General features: G+C 36.3%; 1 protein-coding gene across 3 annotated transcripts in view; it reads left to right on the forward strand.

Moving 5' to 3' along the window:
* The window catches only part of lbk (lambik), a 138,628-nt gene extending 131,964 nt beyond the window's left edge, over positions 1–6,664 (forward strand). For all 3 annotated transcript variants that reach the window (XM_067771559.1, XM_067771561.1, XM_067771560.1), the window contains exons 8-9: positions 2,764–3,045; positions 3,114–6,664. In XM_067771559.1, the coding sequence (XP_067627660.1) occupies positions 2,764–3,045; positions 3,114–4,789 (1,958 nt within the window). In that variant the 3' untranslated portion in view covers positions 4,790–6,664. The remainder of the gene's footprint in view (positions 1–2,763; positions 3,046–3,113) is intronic.
* Positions 6,665–12,930: the final 6,266 nt, after the last annotated feature.

The raw sequence follows: 12,930 nt of genomic DNA on the forward strand, positions 1-12,930 counted from the left end.
TTATTTCAATCAACGCGTTTCAACGCATATTCGCGTCTTCATCAGGATTCTAATTTATTTATTTTATTATTTTTATTAAATACAGGCAAATTAATATGTTACATATAAAACTGATTTTAAATTTCACTAAACTAGTGATTAAATACAGGCAAATTAATATGTTACATATAAAACTGATTTTACATTTCACTAAACTAGTGCTAAACTAGTGAAATGTAAAATCAGTTTTATATGTAACATATTAATTTGCCTGTATTTAATAACTTTGTTTTTCGTATTTTCTAAAAAATAAATTAGAATCCTGATGAAGACGCGAATATGCATCGAAGCGCGTTGATTGAAATAAAAAAGTAGATTTTATTGAGATAAACCGGCCGAAAAGCTCCAAATAAAACAACAAGAAACTTACATTTTAATTACAAAATTCGTTCACAACGGCCATGCAGCCGTGCAGCCTGTCAAGTCAACCTAAATAAAACCGTTTAAAAACACTGGGAGCACTCTTAGGACCTCGTTCTCTATTACGAAACGAACGTTCGTTTCGCCTTAGGGACGAATCGCTAGTGTGTTTGCATTATGTTAAACGATGGCAACATATCATTTGACACTTGCTTTCGACTACCTGTTTGACATAAAGTAAGTAACGTTAAGGCCAAGCGAAAATGATAGAGAATACCATCGCTAGACGAATTCGTTTGAAGACGCATCGTTCGTTGTTGTTGTTGTAGCGATAAGGTTGCTCCCCGAAAGCTTTGGGGAGTGTTATCGATGTGATGGTTATTTGCCGGATACAGATCCGGTACGCTCCGGTAGCACAGAACCATTAAAGTGCTAGCCCGACCATTTCGGGAACGATTTATATGGCCACATTAAACCTTCAGGCCATCCCTCCCTCCCACAACAGTAATTTGATAGCTGATTTGCTCATCTCTACAGCAACAATATACCGTTGTTCAGACTGTAAAAATGGGCGTGTTGGTATTAGGCGAATGAAATGGAATGAAGCAATAAAACTTTGAAATTTTTGTGTGTTCTAAGAAAATGTTTTCAATGATTTGGTTTCATTTTGAGTTTGTCATCTCCTTTTGACAATCCCTACTCCAGTGAAATTAAAAAAATAGAATCAGCTGATGAGATGAGCCAACCATATAGTTGAGCCATGCGTAACTGACGTTTAAATCTACTCAATAAACACACTTTATAAGGTTGCATTTGCAGTTTGAAACAATGTATTACGCAATTTTTTTTAAATTGGCAATTTATTATTACAATTTATTATATGATAAATTGCGTAATAAATTGCTCAAATGGCATAAATTGCCAATTTGATGTGTGTACATAGTATTAGTCTATATTTCATTAACGCAAGTTTTGTATGATTCTTAACATGAATTGAATTTTCACGTTTGAAAACTATAGAAATTTACTTCAGATTAAATTAAATTTAAAAGCGCAACTTTCGAAGCCGTTGCAGTTGGATTTTCTGGGAAACCACTTTCTAAAGGCTATTGTTGTTGCTGTTTTAGCACTGCTTCGCCCCATTCAATAGGTGCGATCACTCACAAGTCCGATGAAACTTGCAGTTTCAACGAAGTTTGACCAAAGAGATAAGGGTGTTAGAGGCGTTGGTTCCACATTTCAATTGAAAAGATGGTTGATGTCATGTGAAGACATGTTATAAGCAAGACATACATTGGGTATGTCGGTGTTGATTCTGGATAAGTAAGAGTTTAAGCCATAACAGTATCCAGCTCCAAGTTGAACTAGAGTGACGCGCGTCTCGCATTCCTCAACTGTGAGTTTAGGGTATTTGGTATAGTAATCCGACGACTTTTTTTGTATGTCTCTGAGGGCCTTTTTGTGCTCCTTTTCTTCATACAACAGACTTCTTGAGAGCCGAGTTTCTTCAAAGTGCTTACAGAGATAACTCCTTAAGTTTTTAGGAGGCGGTGCCTCTTCAATCAGATATCTGTTGGGATGCCCAAGTTTCTGGGTATTCAACAGAAACTAATTTTTCAGCATTTAATTTCTCTCCTGTATGGCAAATTGTCGCGCTACTGTGTATATGATGTACTGGAGACATGAGAAGACATCCCGTGGCAGTTCTGGGCGCAGCGTTTTGTCAGGCCTGCAGTTTCCTCCAGTGTGTTTCTTTTAGGTTCTGCAACCATATTGTAACCCCTCAAAGCTGTTAGGCCTGAGAAGCTTTTCAAATATATAAACTTAACTGTATGAATATAGTGGGGCAGGCCTTCGTCAGTCCTCTTACAATAATTTTAATTTTAATAATTCACGTGTTGTGGTGTCAAAATGGCTCAGTAGAGTTATCTGTACTCAACCCTTCGGAACGATGAACAAATTCGCCCATTACAGTTATGCGTATCTGTAGCATCTCATTAAACATCTGCACAGACTTACTTAGTGTGTTAAGAGGCAACCGGTACTACTCCTGGCATCCGATCAACTTTTCATAATCGATCTAGAAATTTACTAGAAATTCCTATTGTTGTTGTAAACGCAAAAATGTTTCGTAAGTTTAGGGACTGTTACGGATGTCGGATTCATGTACATTGTCCGGCGGTAGTATCTTCTGAAGCCTGGGGGTATGTTGGTTTAGGTCGCCACTCTTACGACAGGCATGCCTTATAGCGGAAATTTGGGCATATTGGGTTCCTCACTTTATTTATCACGCTAACTGAACTCAAATTTGTCCATCATCCTCAAAGCCTTCAAGTAAAAAATTTAAATTAAATTCATTTTCAGTTCATCCCACTTTCCTGCAAATACCTTCCAATCTAACCATCGACTCAGGGGACACGGCGCGTTTGGTTTGTTCAGCAACAGGAGATCCAGTGCCGGAAATCGCTTTACAAAAATCTGGTGGCAGCGACTTTCCAGCTGCAACAGAGCGACGACTTCAAGTTATACGTGAAGAAAATGCTTTCATAATCACTAATGCGAAGCCGATAGATACAGGCATCTACACATGCACAGCAGAAAGTGCGGCAGGTGAAATTAAAGTAAATGCCACGTTGATTGTAAATGGTAAGTGTTAGCTATGAAAAGCGATTGTTTAATTCACGTTAACTTGTTCATTATTTTTCCACCATCAGATAAACCCCAACCCAACATACCGATTATTAAAAAAGAAACAGTGGTGGGTGAATCAAGCGTTTTGCAATGCTTAAGCGATTTCGCTGCAGATTTAAGCCAACCACATCGTGAATGGTTTAAGGATAACAAACCTTTCCATCTTGGCACACTAAGCACTGACACAGAACGTTATTTTTTCACATCGGAACATGAACTATTGGTTATAGTGAATACAGAATCTGCTGATGCTGGTCATTATCGCTGCGAAATAAGTGATAACTCAAAAACATATACCGTGCAAACTGAATTGATTGTGGTTAAAGAAGAATTGAGTCAAAATATGATATTCTTTGGTGTTGTTATTGTTGCAGCACTTTGTGTGCTCATTATCGCTTTAGTTGGTTTTGGTTTATTGCTACAACAGCGACGTAAAGCATTTAAACGACGCCGTGCTCAGGAATGTCAAAATGCAAATAGCACTAGCGGTGCACCAAGCGGTTTGCTATCTGGTAGCGTTGGATTGGTTGGTGTTGGTGTATCACGCGTTGCCGCCACTAGCATACAATTGCTGAACAGCAGTCGTGGCAGTGCATTAGATCAAACACACAACACTACATTGAATCGTACATTCCTACCAAAACGGCAAACAGATGCGCAAAGACAACGACCACACAGTATTGGCGATTACGATATGAATGCAGGAAATAGTGAGTATATGGCAAGTAACGACGATGATTGTGATGACTATGATGCTAATGAGCGACCACCTGAACACTTGATAATTACAACTACACCCAATTATGAACAGCTAATGCAAGAGCGTGCAAACAATGAAGCTGAACGTAATGGTGGTGGTGGCAGTAGTAGTGGGGGTGTTGACGATCAAAATTTTACGCATTCATATTTGCAACGCATTTCATTGCCGGACAATGCTGCCGCTGTGTGTGATAACAATCAGGATCATTTATCTAGCAAGGATTCTGGCACTGGTTCAGATACAGCAGTTAAGCATAGTATTGATGATTTTACAATGAGTGCACTGCTAACGAAGACGACGGTATCGAGCGAGCCGCACTCAACCAATTGTGCTACAACGCCAGTTAACGAAAGCAAGCCACATGCTATACGTCGTTATAATGGCTATCGTTATGGTGGTATCGAAAATTCCTATGCTGCAGATGATGGCAATGTCGTTGATATGGATGATGCAGATATGTTATATGCCGCAACACATGCACTTGGCGTTTCCGAATGTGATGTCGAATTGTTGGATTTCGAAAGACATCGCGCATCAACTATGCGCATTAATGATAAAGATTTGCAGAACGCCACAATGGAAACCGATCCAGATGCGGATATAGACACATCGAATGAACGCACCCATTTTCTATACAGTGACAAATACAATTACAATGACAATATAAATACGAAGCGTTGTAATGGTAGTAGTGATTACGAAAGTTTACCGAAAGCGGTCAAAATGCAATATTCCTGCAACAGCTACATGGGTGAGGGTGGTGACGGTAATAGTTTTATACATGGGGGTGGTGGGAGCAGTTGCGGGCGTGGTGGTAGTGGTGTAGTCGCTAATGCAATTGCGCCAAATAATTTAGCTCCGCTTAGTAGCAATTGTAAAGCCAATTTGTGTACAAACCCAACAAAAAGTACTGCGCATGCGCAAACGGTTGATATTTAAAAATATACCTATATAAAAATATACATATAAAATAGCAGTTACATGCAAAGGATAAAGAGTCGCGCTTTCGCTTCTAACTGCTGCATTAAGCTATTGCAGCATGCGCGACCAGTGATGTGTACACCAAATAAGACTGTAACTAATGCATAGTACATATGTACATACATACCTATATAAGTATGTACAATAGGGTGGGTCGATTTTTCGATAGGATTTGGGCTCAGGAAAAAAAGTTCCACTACGCATACCCAAAAAAATAATTTTCGAGCATGCGAAATTTCATTTTTTTTTTTTTTACTTTTTTTCGACTTTGATTTTTAATGTTTTTTTCATGACCTACTAAAAAAATTGTCATATGTATACCCTGTCCGATCCAAAAACGTCCTAAAAACGTTGTCGATAACAGTTTTTTGAAAAAAAAAATATTACATGAAAATTTTACAATCAAATTAAAATTTTTTTTAGTAGTTCATGAAAAAAACCTTAAAAATCAAATTCGAGAAAAAAATGGAAATTATTTTTTTTGGGTATGAATAGTGGAACTTTTTTTTTCCTGAGCCCAAATCCTATCGAAAAATCAAATATCGGTTAATAAATCGACCCAGTCTAATGTACATACATAAAATTAGATGCTAACTATTTTCGGTTGGAATTGTTTTGGGTTGTAGAATGCCAATGGGGGCTAAATAATTATACCAAACGGTATCACATTGATATCGCGTATATATGTAGTATTTCATGTCGTAATATCTTACCTTATATAAACTCATACAAGTACAGTGTTGTGTAATACAATAGCGTCATCGAGTATCGAAGCGTTTGAACAATAATTTTTCTTTATCAAAGTTAACATGACTACGGCAAACTAAATTTTTTTATATGTATTGGATCGAACACTTTTTTTTTTTGAAGAAGTAGAAAAATAAAAAAGTAATTTTTTCGTTTTTCAAAGATAGCCGTCAAAACATAGCTATGGTTTCTCGAAATTCGAAATTGGACTTCGTACTTTTTTTTTTTTTCAATTCAAAAACTAAAGAAATGTTTAACATCTCTGCTGTGCAAGCTTAACACCTGTTATGTAGGTGGTCGAAGTCATATCTTCGAAAATATTAAGAGCCGTTTCTACCGACCATAGAAACTTGAAAAGAAAAAAATAAGAGAAAGCAGAATGCGCACATATTTATTTAATATTGTAACGAATTTCGGGAAATTCCGCTTTTTTGAAACCTTCTGCTAACGTTCGAATCGCTTAACTGTTGAATAAATCAGTCCAATATTCTGTATGGCAAAATGGTCTTTATTAGACTAATTTGGGAGTAGTACAATTATACTTCACAATTATACTTCACTTCGCAACTAATAGCGTGTTTAAATCAAACTGATCACTGATTACTCAGCTTGCGCTGCTTTTATACTCTCGGTTTCCTCGTTTACCCATTTGTCCTAAGGTCTAGTAATTTCGAGAACTTCATTGCTGTTACCAGCAATATACATGTATATTTGTAGTTTGTAGCCATATGCGTGTGTATGTGTGAGTAACACTTCGGCTGATGACTACATATTTGCATGTGTGAGATGAGATATCTCGTCGTCCCCTAAGAGTGGCTGCTTTATTGTTGTGGAGCATTTATTTAGTAGCTGCTTAGTGATGCTAATATTCGTCACAATATTTTAACTCGAAAAGTAAAATAAAATGTGAAATTTCAAATTTCTAACTTCGAAAACCCATACGTACATTTTATAAAAAAGTAAAAATGTTTTAAGTATTGCTCGGGTCGAAATCGGATCTTCGAAAAAATTAAAAGTCATATGATTTCTTTATTAGAGCTTTTTTGGTCGTTAAATTTAAAGCAAAAACATTAGTTTTTGTTTTTTTCTCCGACGCGTTTCGACACGTTATTGTGTCTTCTTCAGGGAGACTATGTATTTATTTTAAGAAGAAGACACAATAACGTGTCGAAACGCGTCGGAGAAAAAAGAAAAACTAATGTTTTTGCTTTAAATTTAACGACCAAAAAAGCTCCAATAAAGAAATCGACTTGGTCCATTAAATACAAAACAAGTCATATATTTCTAGAGCCTTATGTTTCGAAAGGAACTTATTTCGTATTTTACTTTGTCGCTGACAGCTTCATCTGTTCAAAAAATTGGTTTGGTCCAATACCAAAAAAAAAAAAATATGATTTTATCGCAGTGAAAACTCAGTATTTTCACCAGTGCTGCCATCGAACATTTTCGTAATACAATAAAATCTTGTTAGCAACCACGAAGATTGGCTGTCGTTAGCTCTAAATTTTATTTCAAAAAAAAAAAAAAAATCCGTCAATTCCAAACTAATCTATCGAAAATTAAAACAAATTTTCAAACTTTTCAACACTTGGGATTGCTATAGCATTTCACAACACTGTAACATCATACACACATACATACATGTATGAATGATTTTGCATTATTGTAGTACAAATTTCTATGAAATATAAATAGACTATACAGCTGCTGTTGCCATATTAGAAACTAAATTTTGCTCTAAAGATGCTCTCCCACAGTATAAAACATATAAATTCTTACCAGTGCAAAATCAGCAACAGCAGCAATCAAAATGTAAGAAATATACATTAGGGTGTGTTTGGAAATGATTTTAAACAATGAGTACCTGCAACACTGGCAGCATTGCAAATTTACTATTTGATACAAGTGATAGTTTTATTGATAAAAATTGAAAGAAAATATTGAACGCGTTCATGTATTTTCGTCAGTTAACTTCCGGTGTACACCTTTTCCAGTTTAAGTTCAGAAATTTACAATTCAAGTTCAGAAAATTGGAATTCAAATTCAGAAAATAACAATTCAAGTTCAGAAATTCCAATTTAAATTCAGAAAATTACAATTCAAGTTCAGAAAATTACAATTCAAGTTCAGAATTTTCATTTCAAGTTCAGAAAATTACAATTCAAGTTCAGAAAATTACATTTCAAGTTTAGAAAATTAACGTTCGAATTCAGAAATTTATAAGTAGGGTGTTAACTTTCAAAAGTTATTTTAATTAATTAGTTTTATACTTACATATATGTTACTTGCGGAAGTGTTGATGCTTCGTTGACCATGTTGCCAAAATGGTGGCTTGGGTATAGTGTACCCCAAGTTTTCTTCAAGGTGTGTACATCCCGAACGTTGAAATCAAACGGAGGATAATTCTTTCCAACAAGTGCTTGAGACGCTCCGGCCAAGAAAGTACCTCAGTCGAAACAGCAGTTTGGAAGCAGTGGAAGGGAGAGACCTCCACAGAGTTACGAGAGGTAGGTGGAGGAAGACTTGACCTCTCATGATGCTCCCAATCGCCGTCAGTTACCGCGAAACAGCTGGCGTGATTTGTTACGAAATTGCCAAAATCGCTATTAAGTGTCAATTCATGATGAATGATGATGATGGCGGATAAGTTGAGATATTTTGACATATGGCGACAAGATCTATGCAGACAGTACCTATACGTTACTTGAGGGAGTGTGGACGCTCCGTTGACTGTTTAAGTGGTCATATCTTCGTCATCACTGCTGTCATACTCAGTGCAGATCAATGGTTGTGACGCTAAGAATATAGCTGGATGGCATTGAAATTGCTTCTTATGAGCGAGGGAGAAGAGAGGAAAGGGTTTTTTCTTCGCTAGCTCGAAAAATTATTTTAAACGGTTTAATAAGTCCAATGCATTCTTAACACACAGATACGAACTTACATACATTTATTTCCATTGGATGAAAGAAAAAATACCTGACAAATTGTCTGAACTTAAAATGGAAATTCTGAACTTGAATTGTAAATTTCTGAACTTGAATTGTAATTTTCTGAATTTAAATTGTAATTTTCTGATCTGTTTTTGGAAATTTCCGAACTTGAATTGGAAATTTCTGAATTTAAATTGGAATTTATGAACTTGAATTGTAATTTTTTGAATCGGAATTGCAAATTTCTGAATTTAAATTGGAAATTCTGAACTTGAATTGTAATTTTTTGAACTTAAACTGGAAAAGGTGTAGTAAGATTTTCTTTGAAAGCGATACAAATTTTAAACAATTATGTTTCCATTAACTAATTCCAGCTAATTAAATAAAATTTAATTTTGTTTGTTGCTTCGATGGCATGATAAATAAAATCCAATTCTACAAAAACTAGAATCCTCCGGATGATGAGAAATTTAGTTTTGGCACCTTGAAAACTTCCCCTACTTAACACATGGGTAGAAAAGTCTTTGGACTAAATGAGAAAAATCATTTTTTGTTGGCAAAATTCGACCTTATCCATCAAAATATTCTCTTTTGAGAGTGATACAATCGGTTCAACGCTTCTCTAACATTTCATTATTTTTTTCTAGTGCGAATTCTCAAGGTCCTCAAAGTACGCTTCAGCTTCGGCAATCACATCTTCATCTGACCCAAACCGTTTTCCACGGAGCTCGTTTTTGATAGCAGTTCGAACTTCAATTCACACAATTTTTCCATTGTTACGAACGACTTGTGACACGCTACGGTCTTGGTGAAAGAGCAAACGCCGCACCGTTGATACCCAAGCATTCGTGTAAAATATTGCAACGAATTCTGGGAAATTCCGCTTATTTGAAACCTTCTGCTAACGTTCGAATCGCTAAACTGTTGAAAAAATCACTCCAATATTCTGTTTTGCAAAATGAGCTTTGAAATGGACTACTTTGGGAGTAGTACAAATATACTTCACAATTATACTTCACTTCGCAACTGATAGCGTGTTTAAATCAAACTGACCCCTGACTACTCAGCTTGCGCTGCTTTTATACTCTCCGTTGCTTCATTTCCATATTTCTACTAAAGTCTAGACGTTTCTCCTTCTCGAGCTGCTGTATCTCCTGATAATTAGTTGTATGCATGTATATCTGTAGTCCATGCCTCTCGCATAGCCATATGCGTATGTATGTGTAACTACTTCGGCTGATGACCACATGCGTGTGTGTGAAATATCTCTTCGTTGCCATGTATGTATGTGTGCACATGATGACTGATGTATTCATGTACATAATTGTGGCTTGCTTCATGTTTTTGTTGCGTGATTATTTACTAGCCTAGTGACGTCAACATTCGCCACAATATGATGCAAACGTTCTTTTGATATCTTTACGATGTCAGCAATCTTACTCAATTTTATTTTGCGTCCATTTCAACCAATTTTCGGCACATTTTCTGGAGCAACTGTCCCATTTGGAGGACTAGCTTTTGGCAGCGCAGAGTCCCCATAACATTTTTCAAACCATTGCTGAGCTGTAACGGTAATTTTCCCATCAAAAACTGTAACAAATTAACCCACAAAATGTTTCCAAATAATAGATAGATAATTTAATTGAGGTTTGCACTGCGACCATTCGTCTAATGTGCCCTCATCTTCTTCACATCACCTCATCCAAGCCGACCTCCCTAATGAACCCTAGCAGTTCACTTGGCTATCGGCATGTGTTGTTCGATAGTGTATCCAGTTTTTGCATGTGGCTGTTCAGTCTACAATGTCTTGTAAGAATAGCTGTTAGGATGCTTAGGTTATCTTTCGAGAGGCCTATTAATGCCCTATATCGAGTTCTTGCTATAATCCACTAACAGTAACTTAGATTGTCTCAGGCCTGGAATATTGCGCCAGTGTTCTTCCCTCTTTACCCTCTCTTCTACTAATAAATGCCCCTAATTTCATGTGGGCCTACTGGCAAGAACGGCTCGGGACCGATGGGTCGTGTCGTTGCTGCCTCCCTGGCCAGGCTGTCCGTCTGATCATTACCCTCAACTCCCCTGGCCTGGGACCCAGGCCAACAGTACTACGTTGTGTGCTCCTAGTTGGTGCTGACCTTATTTCGAACGCCAAGATTGCCTTGAGGCGGCATGACTGTCACTGAGTATGGCGATTGTTGCATTGGAGTATTCGCGCTGGAGGTTCAGATCAACGCACTGGCTTATGGCGAATACTTCCGCTTGAAAAATACGGTTTTTTAATTAGAAGACAATTTTTCTAAGCGGGGTCGCCACTCGGCAGTGCTTGGCAAGCGCTCCCAGTGTATTTCTGCCATGAAAAGCTCTCAGTGAAAACTCCTCTGCCTTGCAGATGCCGTTCGGAGTCGGCATAAAACATGTAGGTCCCGTCCGGCCAATTTGTAGGAAAAATCAAGATGAGCACGACGCAATTTGGAAGAGAAGCTCGGCCTAAAATCTCTTCGGAGGTTATCGCGTCTTGTTATTTTTATTTAATGTTCAGTATTGCAAACTAGTCTTTGTTTAGATTACTTTGGGAGTACTTCACAATTATACTTCACTTCACAACTAATAGCGTGTTTAAATCAAACTGATTACTTATTACTCAGCTTGCGCTGCTTTTATACTCCCGGTTTCCTCGTTCACCCATTTCTCCTAAGGTCTAGTAATTTCGCGAACTTCATGCTTTGTTACCATCCATATACATGTATATAGTTTGTAGCCATATGCGTGTGTATATGTGAGTAACTACTTCTGCTGATGACTACATATTCGCATGTGTGAGATGAGATATCTCTTCGTGGCTGCTTTATTGTTGTGCATTTGTTTAGTAACAGCTTAGTGATGCTAATATTCGTCACAATATTAGTTTTCTAAAAAGTTTGATAACCCCATTTTAAACGCTTGAGTGAAAATAGTTTTCGATACGTGATCGTAAGTGACGATACGGCCTCTGTTTGGCGACCTTTTCATACTGTAACGAAACAAACGTTCGAATTGCTAAATTGTCGAATAAATAACTCCAATATTCAGTAATGCAAAATGGTCTTTATTAGAATAATTTAAGGTACTTTACAACACTTATACTTCACAACTAATTGCGTGTTTAAATCAAACTGATTACTGACTACTCAGCTGGCGCTGCTTTTATACTCTCCGTTGCTTCATTCACATATTTCTACTAAAGTCTAGACGTTTCGCTTTCTAGAACTGCTGTATCTCCTGCTTGCTAATTGAGCTACATATATGTATACCTATTTGTAGTTTATAATGTTTCTGCATATGCGTGTGTATGGGTGAGTAATACTTCGGCTGATGACTACATCTGTGTGTGAGTTATCTCTTCGTTGCCTTGTATGTATGTGGGTAAATGATGAGAGGCAGCTTGCTTTATTGTTGTGCTTTTATTTAATAGTGATGTGAGTATCACTTAGTGATGCTAATATTCGTTACAATACGTAACTAAACCAGTGGAACCAATTCATTTTTCATTTTGATTTATTTAAGAGTTCGTTATTGTAGTGTGATTTTTTGTATGGCGAATGATGAACGACGTTGAATATAAATTAGACATTTTAAAAACGCTTCATTTTTGCATTATTGCCTTATATGCCTTTCTAAGTACTTAGCTTTTCGCAAACGCACCCATATTTAGATACAAAATGACCGCCACACCCACTATTTTCACCATTTTTGAACTAAGCATTATAGATAATTTTTTTTTTTTTGTATTTTTGTTTGACGTTTTTATTTCTATGCTAATTTAACGGATTATTAAATAAGTTAAAATTGAAAAAAAAGAAAAAACTGCAATGTGATATTATTTATTATGCTAATTTAAATTATAATTTAAATAATATTAACCTTACTAATTAACTTAAGTATATAAAATATAGAAAGCGGCTATTAATATGTAAATGACAACAAAACAAAAAACGTTTGATGCTAATTTATGTAATGAAAAATAATTTAAAAAGAAAAAATCATATTTGGATTCTAGTGTACATATTAGGGTGGGTCGATTTGTATGGACGAAAGTTAACCGATATCGCGCCATCGATTTTTCGATAGGATTTGGGCTCAGGAAAAAAAGTTCTACTACGCATACCCAAAAAAATAATTTTCGAGCCTGCGACTTTGATTTTTAAGGTTTTTTTTCATGACCTACTAAAAAGATTTTCATATGTATACCCTGTTCGACCAAAAAATGTCCGCTAAAAACGTTGGCGATAACAGTTTTTGAAAAAAAAATATATTTTTGACAATTTTTCAATCAAATGAAAATTTTTTTTCGTAGGTCATGAAAAAATCCTTAAAAGTCAAAGTCGAAAAAAGTAAAAAAAATTAAATTTCGCAGGCTCGAAAATTATTTTTTTGGGTATGCGT

The sequence above is a fragment of the Eurosta solidaginis genome, chromosome 3 (assembly GCF_040869045.1).
Source record: "Eurosta solidaginis isolate ZX-2024a chromosome 3, ASM4086904v1, whole genome shotgun sequence".
Classification (NCBI taxonomy): domain Eukaryota; kingdom Metazoa; phylum Arthropoda; class Insecta; order Diptera; family Tephritidae; genus Eurosta; species Eurosta solidaginis.